This window comes from Porites lutea, chromosome 6 (assembly GCF_958299795.1).
Source record: "Porites lutea chromosome 6, jaPorLute2.1, whole genome shotgun sequence".
Lineage (NCBI taxonomy): Eukaryota > Metazoa > Cnidaria > Anthozoa > Scleractinia > Poritidae > Porites > Porites lutea.
This window is the reverse complement of record NC_133206.1, coordinates 22747224-22766487: the sequence shown is the minus strand read 5'-3', so window position 1 is coordinate 22766487 and position 19264 is coordinate 22747224. Positions and strand designations below refer to the sequence as shown.

Below are 19264 nucleotides of genomic sequence, written 5' to 3'. Positions count from 1 at the left end.
TCTCTGTCCCCTTTATAGTCTCTTGGTTTTGAATAATTACAACAGTCAGGTTCATTAGTATGCAGAACGAAGATATTTTTCTCTGGTTTCCATACGATTTGGATCTTCGTCACGCCACAGACACCAGCTTATCTTCCGATTTTACCAAGGAGCGCCACAGATCGTTAGACATTTTATGGAAACAGAGCCTAAGAATCAGAAAATCTAACAAGTTTCAGAATGTGCAACTTTAATTTCTACGAAGCGAAGAAGTTTTATGTCGCTAACTGTACATGTTCATTACATCTACACGAAAGTAAGTGAGGCCAGATTCATTCATAAGATTTACTTTGGACAGTTTTCTCTAATCTATTAAATTCTTAATTTTAGAACTGAACTGTCAGCATGAATCTGAAGTTTGCGTAAACGTGATTCTAAATCTCTCAAATAACCCAACCAAAAAGCGTCATGATTTTTCGACAATAACAACAACAACAAACAACACATTTTATTGAAAATTGGAAAATAACTAATTACATTACTTTCCCACCCGCAAATAGCTTATAAACTAATCGAGGCGGGAGGAGCTGAAGACATATTACAAAACAAGATTTATGATGTCGCGCTGGAAATTAAAACGCGGAAATAGGCGACCTTCGCTTTTTTTCGCATCCTCGAAAAAAAAACAACTGAAATCACCATTTTTTGTTGAATAATTTACCGTTGAGGTTTCGTCAGTTTGCGGAACAGCAACAGGATGAAATTAATTATTCGGGGGATGATTGTAAAGTTCTAATAATTCTGTGAACGTCCACATACAGTTGACGTCAAGCATCAAGGATCACATATCCATTGTAAGTGAACATTAACTGTGCATAAATTTATTATCATTATCATCATTATATTATTATTTGACCAATGTTTTCCCACTTTTTCTGGTTGTAAATTTAGTAAAAAGAATTTTATAAAACATCGCATATTCAGGGTGAATGTTAAACAAAACATCTGGAAATAATTCCGACAAAATTTTGTATTTTAGGGCTATAAAGAGAAAGGTGTGTTGACTCAATAACGCTCCCCAGCAAAAAGACAAAAAAAAAATGACAAAAAAGATGTTCTTTACAACATCCACTTCCCCCATACATTTAACTCAAGGTTTTCCAGTTTTGAAACTGAACACGGACGAATTTTCTGGCATTTTTGGCAGAGTGACATCTCTGAAAGTAAAAGCCAAGCGAAACAACATTAACAAACTATGGAAAACAAAAACCTTATGAATAAGACAGCTGATAAGACCTTGCGAACTTTGGTAAAAAATGAAAGTGGCATAACGGTTTTTGTCAGTTTCCAGCCCGTGGTTTAACATTATTTTAATAGGGACTTAAGGAAATCGCTACGGCGACCTCTAGTACGGCGGCCGGAAGTAAAAATGCTCAAACATGACGTAGTGCGCATGCTTGGAAATGACCTTTCGCTGTAGCAACAAATTCTACAACGTGAAGACCTATCTTGTGGAGTTGTCGCCAATACACATGGGCAGATTTAGAGGTCGCCCGAGGGGGCCGTCTCAGAAAAATAAAAAAGAATCTAGAATAGAGCTGTTAAGTGTTCCGGCCACCACTTTCTGCATTTTCTGGATCTGCCGCTGCTACGTGGATATAAAAGTTGACTTTTCTCCTATTTTTACAATCACTGATTTTAGTCAAAGAAAGACTGTCGTCAGCTCGTGGGAACATTATTTAGAAAATAATCAACTGGTCATCAACTTTGGTTTTCCCACAGTAAATTATAAGAAATGATAGAAATTCAGATTTTTTATCCATATATTTAATATTTTATACTCTCTTTTCTTTGGAAACACAATACTTTTCTTGCAGTTTATTGCACTTTATTCAATAACAGTTATGTAATTTAGGTATATATCTATAGAAAAACAACAAAACAAAACAAAAACGGGCAAAAAAAAGAAAGAAAGAGGGAAAAAAATATAGGTGCTGAGCAGGACTCGAATCCGGCATCTGCGGCGCAACGCGACTTTACCGTACCAACACACCAAAGCAGATTACAAACCATGACAAAGAGTCTTAAATTTAATGCCCTTTCAATGGAACTTGCGCCGGCAAACGACGTTAAGGTGACTCGACCCAGTTTTTTTTTTTTTTTTGGGGGGGGGGGGGGGGGGTACCATCCTACTTTGAAGCTCTCTGGTATCCCCACCTTTACTTTTATCGTAAGTCTAACACATAGAATGGATAACATATAGATCAATCTACAATATAACATAAAATTTTTGGCGATCGGAGTAAATGTCACGTGGTTATAATGCCACGCCCCTTTGAGGTCTGAGTCGAAAATCTGCTGTTGCCGGCATTTTTTCGTGAAAATCTGTCGGCTACACATAGTGCGCGTTAGTACCTTGCGCTGAACAGAGTTTCACCAAAATCGCAAGGACCCAATTCGAAAAATTCAGCGGTTTCCAAATTTAGGTCATAATTTATGCGAAAATGGTAAGCAAACTTTACACGATTATATCTAATAAACTATGAGACTCATCCCTTTATTTTTGGCATCGTTATAACAGAATGGTCCTTGCAAGTCAGCAAAACGCTTTAGGACCTTGTAAATGCGCGCGATTTCGAGCAAACAAACGTATATAAATTATAGTTTTAGCTATTTGTTGACGTTTGTCAGCGTTTAAGAGTCCTTCTGACGAAAAAAGCATTTTCTTAAAAATTCGTAGTTTTTTCCCTTCAATTTTTTTCAGGGCCATAATTGATTAACTAACTACCCGGACTCTGAATTTCATGTTCATTGAAAAACTGTGACATTATCTTCTATAAGCCCAAACTTGAGTAAACATTGAAGATTTTTAGCGTTTTGACTGAGGTTGTGCTTTGAGAGTTGTCTATTGTTTCTAGTCTGTCATTATACAGCATTCTTGTTCAGCACGCGTGCAATGATCACGCTTGGCTGACTTCCGAATGCTCACCGAGATACGATAATTTAGTATGAGAAAATAGAAGGGATTCCCGTCACGAGTTGGTTTAATTATTGGCTTGTATTAAACCTATGAAAAAATGATATTTTTTTAATAGTAAGTAGATTTAGTGTGTAGCACTTCTTGATTTTTTTGCAAAGGCACAAGAAGCACGAGAATTGATTAAAAATTGTGAGTTAAACCTCTATGTATCACGCAATGGCCTGTCTCACTGTCCCAAAATTATCATATCTCGGTGAGCATTCGGAAGTCAGTCAAGCGCGGTCATTGCACACGTGCTGAACAAGAATGCTGTATAATGAAGAGAAAATGCTCATCTTCCCGTCAATCCACTCCCCCGGCCGGTAATTATATATTATAGGGAAAAGACGAGTGGGGTCAACAAATACAACTAGAGAAATATAAGCTGGTTAACCTAGTTTTTCGAACCTCTCCCGATACAATTTTTCAAATTACAAATAGCTTTCTTCCCTGAGCCAAACGCCACTTTATTTGTTCTTTCTGTTCCGTTTCTCTCTCTTTTTTTTAAATGGCAATTTCAACGTTTGTAGTTCAGATTCAATTGTTCATCATTGATCCTTTTTTAGATCCTTTCTCTTTCCCTTTCAACCGAATGACTACATGGACGAAAAAAGAGTAAGCCGCAGACTATTCAGTGTCATTAAATACTCAAATGAAGCCTGCAAAAATGCTTGGAGTATATTAAGAAATACGGCTTTAATCGTAGCTTTACACTTCTTTATAATGAAAGATCGTGGTAAGTACATGCATTCTAGGCTATTATCAATGAAAGTTATAGGATGAATCAGTGAAGATGGGTTAATTTGCAATTGCTTAAATTGCAATTACCACTGCGACGATCATATCTTCAGTTAAATTAATTACAAGAATAAGTTCAGACCGAATTGGACGGCACGAAGTTCTGTTACCAACTAATCATAACTAAACAAAATTTGGGATCAGATAATTTTAACTTTTTAAACATTAAAACACAAGATCCTCCGAGAGGTTTTGCTAGATATGAAAGAAAGGAACGCATTTCGCTCCCGCGCGATGGCGCGTACTGTCCATTTACTTATTAGGCATGGCGTACACTGCCCTGTTATATTCTCTGAGTAGTGCTAAATCTCCTAAAAGTCAATTCGCAGTTTGAATTTATCTGCATTATTCTGCAAAATCAATTCATCGTGTAGTGATTCACTTTGAGTGAGATCAAAGTTTCCTAAATAATATGACGGAGGGGTATTGCCTATGATGTCAAAAACATAATCTATTCTCTTTTCTATCAATTAAATACATACAGCTGTACAAGAAAGTGAACCCGAGGCAATAAAACACCGAATCTATTTCACAGTAGAGTTCCAGGAATTGCTTCAATATTCCTAGAAATGTAATGCCTCAATTCACGGAAATTTGAATTAATTTTTACTTTCGAACCCTTCGCCTTTGCAACAGCGAATTGCAGCAACGTGGCTTTTTACACGAAACAGGATTTTCGCGCTATAAGTTTTCACCTTCTTCTATTGACAGTCAAGTATTTTCAGGATATTTACTTTTTCCACCTTATTCGACGGTTTGTTTCTGAACTAATTGAGTACTCGTTTATAAGTACATGAAAGTCAAGGGCCTGGATTCGAGAGAAAATACATCATTGCCAAAAAGAGCCAAAACGTAATGAACATGAACATCGCCGAAAAAATAAACCACATACTCATCACGAGACTTATTTGCATATAATGAAAGTTTACGGCACTCTATCAACCAACCCACCAATTATAACGCAGTGAATAGCTTCACAGGTAAAAAAAATAACGGATTGCCTTTTTACAGACTCGCGCTCTGTATGGGTCTTTATGTTTGAGCGTGGAAAAGATGAAATCTTTTGCTGACACATTCCAGATATTTTTCCCTTTCGAAATCGTAGAATATGGAACGCTGTTAATACACGATTTTTGTGCTCAGTTTCAACGGTCTCCGCTAGGTACGACTTGGATCATGACTCGGCGACCAACGAACGGCTTGCATTTTTAAACTCTCGCTTGTACGCAAGCTCGTACAAATATTTCCTGATTAACATCATGAAACATTTCTCAAGAACTTCAAGTATCCATACCTAGGCTAACTCGCTCCTCAACTTTTATATCAGTATTTTGGTAAAGAATTCCAGACTTGATGTACAAAAGAAAGCTTTCTCGCGTGTTCATTGGCGTCAAAACCTGAAATGACTTAAAAACGTTATATAAAATAGACTTCTCATTTTCAGTTCAAACTTCCCTTTGAATAATTCATAATATTATGTAAATGTGTGCAACAAAATTGTTTAAGAACTGACCCGCCTCGATTAGCCTTTACTATCTGCGGGTCAAATCATATTCTGTGTTAATGTCCTATAAATTCTATTGTTATATAGCTGGAAATTTTTTCCCAACAGCGCGTGCTCTCATTGGCTATACTTCTAGGTCATATGGCATCTAAAAATGAAACTGTTAACCGCCAAATGTTGACCCACGACCGCCGTTACAGCAAGGTTTAATGAATTTCCAGCTTCAAAATTTCTAGCTCTATAACAAATCACTTAAAGACTGGTCCCTCGGGAAACAGTTACAATTTTGTTTTCCTCAAATCTCAATGTTTCCCTCGGCTCCACCTCGAGAAACATTAAGATTCTCGGGAAACAAAATTATCTGTTTCCTTCATTAAGTGTTTAACAAAGTCTAAGTAAAACGTATTACCTTCCAGTAAGCGTAGCAAAGGGTTGGTCAGCTCTGATGCCGTAAGTAATATTTAATATATAGATTTAGCCAGGGCTAAAAGGGAAGCTCCCATCAATAAATTTATAATTTAAATCAAACAATAAACTTGTGATCCACAAATCAGTTAAGTTAAGGGCACATTCATGTGACTTTTGAGGGAAATGCTAAGTTATTTTAGAGTGAAACATCTTACATCGAGTTGATAGCCTTATATGTACACCCAAAAAATAGCAAACATCTTCGATCACATTCAAGAGCCATAATGGCTCTTGATTACAGTAGATTAGGCCTCGAAAACAAATTCTTGGAAAACAAGTAACTCTAACAGTTTCCACTGGGCACACTTTAATTTTTTTAATCGACTTTATTAGTAACTTTTAAGAAAAAAAACCTTAGATAATTTGCACAATACTGAATAGGCAGCTAAATACACTAATTACAGTTAGGGCCTGTTTGCGTGGAGGTGGGACCCCAGGTAGGCGTCCTATGCATACAATCTCTCATATGGTCACCCCATCGATCATGTAAATGTGATCAAATTAAAATAAGAGATTATATGGACGGGCGGGTTACCCCACCTGAAGCGGGCTACCTGACCTACCTGGAGTCCCCCACTTTCAGGTAAACAGCCCCTAAATTAAGTGAAGTAAAAAGAGACCCCCAAAACACAAGCTAAACAAAAAACAAAAACAACAAAAACAAAAGCAAAACAAGAAAGGTTTACATATTATGCGCACAGAAAAAGGTATTACCACAGAAGAAAGTACTCAATAGAGAAGATTTCAGATATTGTTTGAACTAAGCAGCATTTTCATTTGGAATGAGGGGAACGCAGTCACATCAAGCTAAGTCTAATCTCGAATAATTAACTTGGATATAAATTCGAATGTAACAGCCGTCTTTTGCATTGTTTTACATGCGTAGTGGTACTGTTTTACATATAACACTGAGAAGAAGACGCAAGGCCTTTATCTGTTTATTAGATACTATTAGATTTATAGTTGCAGCACTACTGAAGGGATTCGTCACATAATTTCTTGTGACATTCACTGAAGAATATATGTTTAATGGAGTCGTTCTCGCTACATATAACACACTTCATGCAATCGGATATCCCAAAGCGTTTCAATTCCTTGTTGGTGGCTTCTATTCAGTAAATTGCCTCAACTTATTATGCCGAAAAAGTTTATAGCTGCTTTGCATGCAGTGCATCCAGTTGACAATGGTTCTTCTGCGATTTGATGGCACTCGGTTCTGTATTAATATTCTCAGCAAACAGTTTATAAAACTGGTCGCAGGAAGTTTTCTTTAAGTTTAGAGTTACATCTTTAGCTAGATGGAAATCAAACTTACACAAATTGAGTTACTGTAAGATTTTTCGATTCCCAAGGTCCGTATGAGCAGATGCCTCGCTTTTAAGAGGCAGTCCCGCTAACAGCGGTCCGATCGATTTCGCGTCAGAAAAAAGTTTCCCTTTAAACTTTGTACACTAAAAGGGTTTGGTATATAAGTAATAAAAATGATTTTCTTTTTTGCAAATAATATATTTCCGCTGTCCACAGGCGCGATCACGTCCGGGCCAATTCGTCTCCTCCAGAGCCCGATTTAAAGACAGAAAATTGTCGTTTTTGAGGGTCGCGTCATATCGAAACTACAGATAATTATAAAGTATCTTTTACACCAGCTGTTTACACTGCCTTTTATTGACAAATGAGCAAAATATCGAACTTTTTGATAATTTTGCAGAAAATCTGTAAGTCCCGAAAGACACCACTCTGAACAGGTCGCCCGACTGCCAAAAAACATGCTCAGATTCGAGAGCTAAAATCTCAATTGTGGGACAAAAATCTGATATGAAATTTATATCAAGATCAAGGTATTACTTCATTTTAAGAGGTTCTAAAGTCAAATCTGCGGGTATCCGCCTGCACACGGAGCAGCGAGAAGGTAAATTTGGCCATCATGGCACTTTGTTTACAAAAATAACTCTGACTCTATAATTAGTATAATATATTTATCTACTCGATCGATCACTCGCTTGACCGAAAAAATATTCACAGCTCTAAAATTTGCTTAAATGTTTCCTCAAAACCTTCAAATAAGCGCTTTTTTGTAATTTTATTTGAAAATCAAAAAAGGCGAAATATTTTAGGTTTATAGAGCTAAGGTCAAAGAAACCACTATTGCTTATATGCAAATTAGCTGGTTGTCACGCAATACCTAACCAAAGTGGATGAGAAAGCAGAGTCTGTATCATGGCGACTCGTTTTCTAAAAACACGAGAATTTGGAGACTGTGGGGAATTTCGAGGTATAGCTGAGCGTGTGTGCTTAGATCAATGTAGGAACGATGTCATTTGAGTCGAGGGCGGATTATGGAGAGAGAACACAATTCTGTTTGCAGAAGATAAAATCGTGGGAACGCTCGTTCGAGATTGGCTAGCTTAGCCGTATTTGCGTTGTAATAAAAAGGCGACATGCCTTGTTCCGCCCATCCTCTGAGTACTCTAAAAACACCCCAAGGGACGGACCATTAGAGAAACTAAATTGTTGGTAACAATATAAAGGAGCATTTGTATACAGGAAAAAAATACCCAAAAAGTTCAAAAACGTGAAAAAATGTTGTCGATCACCTCCCCAGTCACTTTTTATATATTTGTGTGTCCCAAACAGCATTGCGTTCAGACTTGTAAACCAAAACGTGGAAGCTTTTATTTTTCGTTTCTGTGTTTAAATGGCACAATCTGCTTTACTATCAATATGAAATGCCCTCTTTGGTGAATTCTACAGTCGGTTTTGAAGTCAGCCAATTTACGCAGAATACGAATTACTGGCACAGTGACTGAGATCCAGCCATGTATTATATAGCACAGTGTGAATGTAACGTTCGAGTCGCGCACTGATAGAAAATCTATACGCTTACTATGTGCCCTATATTCGCCTCTTCAGTCACGATTAACTTAAATATTTCATCCCAGCTAAAAAAAACCCGGATGTTTTTGGTTCAGAATCTCCCATGAAACATGAGTAGCGAAATACGAAAAATACTAGGCTAACAAAAATATGTCTGTAAAAGAATCCAGGCTAGGCTAATTTTATGCCCACGAGACTGTTTTGTAAGGTGTTGTCAATTCATCTTAGTGTAGTACAGAAATCCAGGGGTGAAAGGCACTTTGTGTATTTTGTTATCTAATAAAAGTCTCAAATCAGAACAAAGTTTCGCAAACAAGTAAAGCCTCCCCCGAGCCCTGTACTCCCGCTCATATACTATAATTATTTACGGATCCAGGGTTTCATATACAGTTCACTTATTTTAGGATTTTCACTATAAGGGGCGGAACATGGGTGTGGTGCTGGGGTACGGCTTTCTCATCATTCTAAAAAGGTTCGTACATAGAGCTCTTGTTCACAACACCCTCTCGAAGTGGAACATGCTAACTGAGTTCACGGCCCAGTTGATTCGCCGAATAAAAATCAATGTGTTCTTTTCCAGCCGTGTTTATGAGCAGCTACACTCTTCCACCATGTCGGTAACGTGTTTAATCAGAGCGGCTTTCTTGTCCGTTGATTTACGTGGCAGCTGAAAGTGGTCACACATGACCCTCAGTTCCTTCACAGTAAAGCGCGACAATGCCTCAGTCTTGACCAGATCGCAGATGTCGTAGCCATCATATGTGATCGGATGTTCCAGTCCTATTTGCGACAGCACCTCTTGAACATCCTCATCTTTGTTTTGTTGGTCCAGGTGTGCAAGATCTTCATCCAGCAGAGTATTTTCGTCGTCTTTTTCCACGTGTCTCTGAGTCACCTGTTTCTTCTGCGCTGCAGCAAGTCGGGAAAAGAAGGCTTGAACTTGTAGCTTCGTCAGCCACTCGTCTCTCGAGAATTTTCTAGTGCCGTCTTGGTTTTTGGCGCTTCTCATATCCGCTGACACTTGAACTGGATCAGACTTTCTTCCAATTTGTACTCCGACGTCAAATCGGGCTTGGAGATATGACTTTACGTTCTCTGAGAACCTTGTCCCACTACCCCTCGGTTTCTGCAAGGCCCATCCGGCTTCAGAAGACTCCGCATGAGTTGCTGTCATAGTGCTTTTTGCTGATGTAGGCTGCTTCGGTTTCTGCTCACTTACTGACATTGCCGAGAATTTCCGAACCCACTCGCGACGCAACTTGTCGTAAACACTTTCTTGATTTGTGCTGATGGGATCATGATTGCCAAAGTTGATGTGGTCCTGTAAGGCATCATAGTTATCGAATGAATGTGAGCAGCCGGCTTCGTTGCACTCGAATAGCGCAGTTTCTGTGTCAAGCTTTACACTTTGGTTCGTCTTTCCTTGTAGTTTTACACACCTAGGTTGAACATCCCAGAACTGTAGTTGGTTGGTGGCAGGTTTCAAGGTTATTGCACCGGGAACTTGGACGTCTAGGTCTGACCACAGCACGAGTTTTCCAGCTCCAATATCATAGGCTTTCCACATTCGCAGCCCAGTTCCCTCATATGAAAAGTTGTGAAAGGTGCTGAAGTTTGGGATGCGGTTTACCTTGATTTCTTGATCAGTGCGCTCTATCTCGCAAACAGCAGCTGTGCATCCCTTCACTGGTCGGACCTTGAGCGCTTCACGCATGTCTGCCGCCGACAGGATATCATTACCCTTGTTACAGAAGCGTCTGACCACGCCCTTCAGGGGGCTGATGATGCGGTCGCACACATCCTTCCCGAACTGCGGCTCCGAAAAGTCATACCTAGAAATCAACGGTGAAAGCGCTTACTGGAAGTTGTTGTTATCTGATTAATCCTTAAAGTATCGAAACAAACATCCCCTTGATAAGAATTGAATTTTACTTTCCCGTTTTCTTTTATACAAATCACATCCGGTGCATGCATATTTCGGTATCCAGAGTGACGAGTTTATGATCTCTGCAGTGAAACGCAATGGAGAATAATAAATACGCACGTGGCTACTTAGCGCACAGAGGTTATGAAATATATGAATGTAGCATGTTTGTTCCTTGAGCTGATATCTCGGAGTAGTAAAATGTTTACGATGTACAATAAGAGATATAAACAGTAAAGCAATTACCTTAACACACTTATGCCAGTATGAACGTGAACCTCATTCAAAGCAGCAATCAGGTTGTTGTTGTGATAACATCCAGCTCCATCTGAACGCAGCAAGGCTTTGCTGATGTGCGGGTTGGCGATTTTCAGAGTCTTCAAGAGATGCTTAATTATCGCGTAAACTGTGTAAGAGTCTTGGGCACAATTGTCAAAGAGATGCACATAAGAAGTAACCTCAAGCTGTTCTCTGTCTGCTGGTTTTGATAGGACACAGCTTATATGCCAATTCATCCCACGCTTTCCATACCATTCTGATTGTTTCTCGCGGTATTTCATCTGTATAAACTTCATGGCCCAATCCATCACTATGAGAATGGTATCACTCTGAAGGCAATTAACGGCATCAGTTTTCGCGGGATCTTGATTCTCTGCCCTTAGGATGTGGCCTTCCACTGGAGAACCATGTCCTGTGCTTGAGCAGCATCGTACAACATGTCTTCTTGCTGGTCTCTGCTGTAGAACTGGACATCTTGTGAACCTTTAATCTCAGACAAAACAGAGCCCAGTGTGTTCCTGAGACTGTCGCAGCTTTCACACAGCTCCATATGATCATGAGTACAGGATGTCTTGAACTCTAAGCACTGCGTATCGCTAAGTGCGTGTTCTCTGCAGTGCTCAGCACACAGATTGTCGCTGTCTTCACGACAGTGCGCACGGTAGCTCGTTTTTAAGTAGCGCTTTGCTCCCTTTAGATTATCCCGAGATCCCTCGCACCATTTATGGCGTGCACCACACTGCTCCAAGTCATCCACTATTTTATTGAGGGTGTCAAAGCCTTCTGCCCCACTTGATGCCGTGTTATCTAAGCCCTGGAGCGACTTGCGCTGTGATGCACTTTCAATATCCTGTATAAGGTGGACCTGCCTAAAGGCTGATAGTCTTCTTCTCTGCACCACTGATGATATTGCTCAATCATTGTTGAACGCCCTACAGTTCTGACTACGTTAGGCATAACCATCTGCTGACCTGAGTCCAGCTTAACTGTTCTCGTTCCAAAAGAAACATCTTGATAAAAATAAGGCTGGTCAACAAAATCCAAAAAGTGTTCTAGTTTCGACCTATCAATGCGTACCCTGTAATGAGGAACTTTTTCAACTTCGAGCCCAACTCCTACAGTTTTTGCATGTGTTCTTGCTTTCTTTATTTGGCGATCACTGAGCTTCTCAAAGGGCGCGTGCATTGCCTTCAGTTCGTTTGACGTATAGCGCAAGGCATATATACTTAGGATCTGTGTTTTTAGATTCTTGGTTGGTGCTTGCCTGTAGGCTGACGTCAATGCCTCGACCTCTTTATCTGACCTGGAAGCACGCTTCACGTACGATTTCAGCTACTCCTCGCTAGAGCTTGGTGCGATCACTTTACACACTGCCCGACAGGCCTCGTCAACTTTCTCTTCGCACATCTGCTTTTCTTTCTCTGTCGCAGTGCCCCAGTCCACTTTCAGCCTAAAGGTCAACGGCTCTAAAATCTTGATATCGGACAGTCCAGCGATTTGCGCCAATGCGGTATCATACACCTCGAATGTCTGGTCTGGAAGAGTCTGCATGTCCTCGCCTGTGCTGTCATCGTCCACTGACTCTAGTTTGCGCCACTGTCCAGGTGTCCAAGGGAAGTCACCAAGTGGTGTGGAAACAGTTGGGGTGTCTGGTGGGATCTCTCGAATCTCCGCCAAGGCCTTGTCTTTGCTCTTCCTATATGAGACACAAGAAGGCATTACCACATGACAATGATGGAAAAGCGACTGGCAAGAGACCTACTGCTAAAGGGAAGCTAGGGTGATTTCCCTCCGAAAACTTCAAGTTATGGAGGGCATTTCATATCGATAATAAAGCGATTGTGCCATTTAAACAAACAAATAAAAAATAAAAGCTACCACATTTTGGTTTGCAGGTCTGAACGCAATGCTGTTTGGGACAAACAATATAAAGTGATTGAAAAGGTGATCGACAACACTTTTTTCACGTTTTTGAACTTTTAGGGTATTTTTTTCCTATAAACAAACACTCCTTTATACTGTAACCAACAATTTAGTTTCTTTAATGGTCCGTCCCTTAGGCTCGTTTTTAAACTTTAGGGTATTTTTTTCCTGGATACAAATGCTCCTTTATGTTGTTACCAACAATTACGTTTCCCTAATGGTCCCGTTCTTGGGGTATTTTCAGAGTACCGAGAGGGTGGATGGAACAAAGCATGTCGGCTTTTTATTACAACGCAAACAGGGCTAAGCTAGCCAATCCCGAACGAGCGTTCTCACGATCTTATCTTGCGCCAACAGAATTGTGTTTGAGCTATGACAAGAACTGAGGATAACTGTTTTTGCGCATTTTAATGTCAAAAACAAGAATATTTATATTAAAGATACCTAGTCAGCAGTACTGCATCATCTTCATCGCGTGGTCCCGCATTCGCGTTTCCTCCCTGTAGCCACGGCCAATTACTCTGGACCCTTTTGCTGTGCGCCTTTCTACAGCTACTACAGATCGCTTAAAAAAATCATACACGAGATTATTCATAATATCTGCTATTTGCGCAAGTTGTTTATGAGTCTCAATTATTTCAAATAAGAGGTAATCCAGAAAATAGGCAAATACTCACGTGCTCCGACAGGAACAAGAACACCAAACACTTCCATTACTTCCCTTGATACCTTCAAAGTAAATGCGCGATCTGTTTTGACCGCTCTGTGCTCTCCCTTGTGGTCAGGGTACTTGCATGAGCTTAACTTTGTCTGATTTCCCCAGTACTGCCCGAGATACGCACGGTGCTTCGGACAAACAAGCATTTTTTGTCTCTGCGTTTCGGTCGTATAAAACAAACCTGAACGCACCAAAATCAATTCTCCCTCCATAATCCGTTCTCGACTCAAATGACATCGGGATAAATGTTGACTTAAATCGTTTCTACATTGATCTAAGCTTACAAGCTCAGCTATACCTCGAAATTCTCCACAGTCTCCAAACTCTCGTGTTTTCAGAAAACAAGTCGCCATGATACAAACTCTGCTTTCTCATCCACTTTCGTTAGGTATTGCGTGACAACCAGCTAATTTGCATATAAGGAACAGTGGTTTCCTTGACCTTAGCTAAGATATTTTAGCTAAGACCTAAGATATTTTTCCTTTATGATTTTCAAATAAAATTACAAAAAGCGTTTGTTTGAAGGTTTTGAGGAAACATTTAGAGCTGTGAATATATAAATATATGATACTATTATAGAGTCAGAGTTATTTTTGTAAACAAAGTGCCATGATGGCCAAAATTACCTTCTCACTGCTAAGTGTGCAGGCGGATACCCGCAGATTTGACCTTAGAACCTCTTAAAATGAAGTAAGGCCTTGACCTTGATACAAATTTTATATCAGATTTTTGTCCCACAATTGAGATTTTAGCTCTCGAATCTGAGCATGTTTTTTGGCAGTCGGGTGACCTGCTCAGAGTGGTGTCTTTCGGGACTTACAGATTGTCTGCAAAATTATTTAAAAATTCGATATTTTGCTCATTTGTCAATAAAAGGCAGTGGAAACAGCTGGTGTGAAAGATATTTTATAATTCGTTTTAGTTTTGTTATGGCGCGGCCCTCAAAAACGACAAATTTCGGTCCTCAAACCGGGCTCTAGAGGAGACGAATTGGCCCGGACGTGATCGCGCCTGTAGGAAAGCGGAAATATATTATTTGCAAAAAAGAAAATCATTTTTATTACTTATATACCAAACCCTTTTAGTGTACAAAGTTTAAAGGGAAACTTTTTTCTGACGCAAAATCGACCGGACCGCTGTTAGCGGGACTGCCTCTTAAGATGTGTGGGAATGGCTGAGATGAGCTGATAGTATTGACACCAAATTCTTGATCTGATAGGAAAGGTAGTTGCCTAGATCGTTCTTCAAGTCCTGCATAACAATAACATTCTTGTACGCCAAACCTTCCAACAGACCGATTTGTTTCAATTACATATATTTATGTCCCTGCTATTCCACAAAATATATTCACGTTTCAATGGATCTCCATAGTTTCTACGCAATTCTTGAAAATATTCGAGTAGTTGATCGTTGGTAGAAACAACAGTCCGCCTTATTTTTCAAAGTGATGCGGTTGGGGATTGCCGTCCAATTATCATTCGTGTTGCTTAACTGCTGATATAAGGCGAAGCGCTTTGACAGTACGGTCATGAAACGAGGGAATTTCAATCCATCTTTGGATAATGGGCAGAACAAAATCTGTCTCTTGATCTTATCTGTTTTATTCTTCCAAAGAAATGCAAATAGTTTTTTTGCGGGGAGGCGTCTGCAGTATTGCGAATAACTGTTTCTGGAACAGAAAGCATAGATGCTATGTAGGTCATAGCCTGCAAAGTGCAGACGTATTTCCGGTCATCGCTTCTCTCCCTCCGAAAAATACGTCGTTTTTTTCGGAGGGAGAGAAGCGACGACCGGAAATACGCCTGCGCTTCGCAGGCTATGTAGTAAACTGGCATAAACCGAGAGATTTTCTTCCAAAGACCGTTAGGTCACGCGAGAGCCAAATATGGGAGCTTTGCTTCCATTTTTCTTATTTTGATATAAAAAGTTGTTGTTATCATTTCCAGTCACATCGTCGGAAAGGTATATTTCAAGAAGTTTGATTGGATCTTTTGGGACAATCAAATTCGAAGGGTTTGGTCTTGTGTTAGCCTTTACTATCTGCGGGTAAAATCATTTACTGATTGTTCTATAAATTCTTATAAAGTATAAATAAAAAATACTACCTTCCAGTAAGCGTCGCAAAAGGATGGTCAGCTGTAGTGCCGTCAGCAATATTTTATAATTCTAAAAGTTCCCACAGAGAATACATTTTAAGCTAACAGAGAAAAGAGAAAACTATCCCTGCCAATAACGTATTTTCAAAAGGATAATAATTTTTTTTTTCTCAAAAAGTGAAGTCTTTATTGATTCTAAAATATTTTAGAATCGAGGCAAAAATTTGTTGCAATACTTTAGGAAATCAATAATTAGTGCTACAATAGTGCTGTACTAAACTTTTTGTCTTATGTCAAGCGATTTCGACTGGTCCAGTGAGACTCGAGGTATCATATATATTTTGGGAAAAACATTGACACATAGTTATTAAATTTGTACTGATTAGATATTACAAATTATTATTGTCGATGTTGAAACAAACGTCTTCTTACTCAAAATACTGAAAGAATGACAGCAATCCATGGACATGTCCTGATATACATAGTACATGCCTTAAATGAGTTGCTCTGACTTATAGCCGGGTAGTTTCGGACTTGTTCTAATTACTGACTGAATTCTGTTTCTTCGCTCTAATTTTTTCACATGGTTAGGTATACTGTTTACACAACAATTGGAACTGAATGCAACAAAACCCAAGCTTTTCGTTCTCTTAGTGAACGTTTCAAGACTAGACTATTAATAACAAAATCACTGGCGATGGAAGATAAATGTGGTGTCAAGAAAATAGAGCTATCGTGCTATCAAAAACTAGGAGAAGTCTCTGAGTTTCTCGGTGAATATGTCAAGGCTAAAGAATATTACATAAAAGCACTTGCCATCGCAGAAGAAAATGGCGACAGGGAAGCAGAAGTGGCATGCTGTGAAAGGCTAGGAAGACTCTTCCAGGTTCTTGGTGAATATTCCAAGGCTAAAGAATATAACGAGAAAGCACTTGCTATCGCAGAAGAAAATGGCGACAAGGGAACACAAGCAGCACGCGATGGATGCCTAGAAAACGAATTTCAGTCAGTTGGTAAGGAAGACGACCAGACCGATAAAGAAGATTGCAAAATATTACCTGCAACCGCTGAAAAATTGGGCGACAGAAAAACAGAACCTTCTTCCGATGACAAACTTGGAAACCTCTTTGAATCTCTCGGTAAAGCTATCAAGGCTAATAACTGTAAGGATATTGAGGAAGGCAGAGGTTACAGCCTCCTAGGAGCATGTTTTGCGGTGTTGGGTGATAGTGCCATGTCTAAACAATATTTCGATGAAGCGCTCAGATTGTGCAGAAAAACAGACGACAAAGAAGGCGAGTCATTCTGTCACTTCCTCATGACATTCGCAATGAAAGAACAAGGGAATATATCTGAAGCTAAATCACATTTTTTTGCCAGCATCGATAAGAGTGCGCGTATTCAAAATTTCTTGCAAGATCATGACCAGTTGAAGGTATTGTTTTTCGAAAAGTTCAATAAAAACTATCGACACCTTAGTCAATTGCTTTGTGCGTTTGGAAATACTCACTGTGAGGGTCTTTACATGGAAGAGATTGGACGAGCAAGGGCCCTCGCAGACTTAATGTCATCTAAGTACTTTGTAGAAAACAAAATATCAGTCAACTTAAAGACATGGGGTGATCTTGAAGAGATCGTGAAAAAAGAGAGAAACTGTGACTGTCTTTACATTTCATACTGTGGCAGATTTATTAATTTGTGGGTTCTCAAAGTAAACAAAGCTATATTTTTCCGGAGAGTAAACATAAATGAGTATACTTCAGGCAAAGCATCATCTAGCAGAGTAGATGACCTTTTCTCTCACGAGTTTTACAGACAGGTAAACTGCTTCACTCCGGATGAGTCCGAAGAACGACCCTGCTTTCCTTCAAACACTTGCTCGGAGCAGGTGTGCGAATCATCTCAAGGCGATAGTCCTGCAGAGTCTCGCCTTATGAATGAGGATTGCGAGGAGCCCCCTGATATTCTTGCTGACTATTACAAAATGATTATCGACCCTGTAATCCGCTTGCTTGATAAGCCCGAAATCATCATTGTTCCTGATCGCCTCTTCTTCAAACTTCCATTTGCAGCGCTAAAGGACAAAAAAGGAAAGTATTTATCAGAGTCTTTCAGGATCCGAATCGTTCCTTCTTTGCTGACTCTCAAGCTCATTCAGGACAGTCCAGCAGACTATCACCGTCAGACTGGTGCACTAATAGTAGGGGATCCTGATGTTGGTCTCGTGTTTTACAGGGGAGAACGTAAGTGGAGATGGCAGTTGTCTTTTGCAAGAGAGGAGGCAGAGATGATTGGAGATCTTGTCGGCTCTCAACCTCTTCTTGGAAAGCAAGCGACGAAGCAGGCGGTCATTCAAGACATAAATTCAGTGAGTTTGATACATTTTGCTTGTCATGGTGATCCTGAAAGAGGTGAAATTATTCTCGCCCCTTCACCTCTCTGCTGCAATAGGATCCCTCAAGAAGAAGACTACTTGTTGACAATGGCTGAAATTTCACAAGTTCGAGTGCGAGCCAAACTGGTAGTGCTTAGCTGTTGTCACAGTGCAAAAGGACCGATCAGTTCGGAGGGAGTGGTTGGAATTGCTCGCGCATTTTTAGGATCTGGTGCACGTTCTGTGTTGGTGGCACTGTGTCGTATAGACGACGAAGCAACAAAGAAGTTAATGAGTCGTTTCTACGAGCACCTTGTTGGTGGGGAAAGTGCCAGTGAATCTCTTCACAAGGCCACGAAGTGGATGAGAGAAAACCGTTTCTCTGTGGAACAGTGGGCACCTTTTATGTTAATTGGCGATGATGTGACGTTGGATTTTCACAAGTTAAGGTGAGTATAAATTAATCACAATTATTTACTTTAACAGTGGTTTTGTCACTCACCTTCCCTGTACTTGTCCCTACCAATCCAGGTTCAGCTTGTGAAAAGACTTTATGTTAAAAAAAAATGATAGAAACTTCGGGTCGGGTTGTAAATAGCTACAAAGATGTCTGATATAAATTTCAATTGAGTTCATTATCTCTAGAGAAGATGATCAACAATTTCGTTCATTTGTGTGAAAAAACTCAAACCAGGCGCGGAGCTAGCCCAAGCCGGTAATCCCGGCTCACATTTTTCTATAGTCCGATCACACAACAACTTACATGCTTCTGGGGCGCCAGCCAAAGAGTTTAAAAGCATTAAGTTTGGGAGATGGTTAGTAAGCTCTATTCATATGTGCAATCAACAGAATCATAAAAAACGTTTGTTTCAGGACAAGTGGAAATGAAATTCCGGCCGGCAGAGCATAATACCAAATGCCCTTGACAAAAGAGCCAGATGGAAAAGTTGGCTACGCTCCTGGTGATAATAACTCTTTGGACAAAGTTCACTTCGGATTGAAAACGCGTTAAGCTAACGATCGAGTAGATTTTGACAATTGGCGTTGATCCTCTGATTGGCAACAACCATTCCAGACGCTCGCGTTTGGAACCTGTTTGTAGAGCCTCAATGTTCTCTCTGGAGACCGTAGAGCGAGCGCTCTTATTTTTTTTATATTGAAATAAAAACCGAGGGTAATTTATTGAGGACTGGTGCAAGGGGGTGAGGGTGTGTAAATGATCTGCAGCTTCCCGCTCGATCCCAGGCTCTCCAAATTCATTGGGAAAAAAGAGAACCCCCCTCCAAAAAAACCAAACAAATAAACAAA

General features: G+C 39.9%; 1 protein-coding gene across 1 annotated transcript; it reads left to right on the top strand.

Moving 5' to 3' along the window:
• Nucleotides 1-17500: 17500 nt before the first annotated feature.
• LOC140942032 (tetratricopeptide repeat protein 28-like) lies at nt 17501-18409 on the top strand. Its single transcript, XM_073391022.1, has one exon. The coding sequence runs from the start codon at nt 17516-17518 to the stop codon at nt 18407-18409; it is 894 nt and encodes a 297-aa protein (XP_073247123.1). The 5' UTR covers nt 17501-17515.
• Nucleotides 18410-19264: the final 855 nt, after the last annotated feature.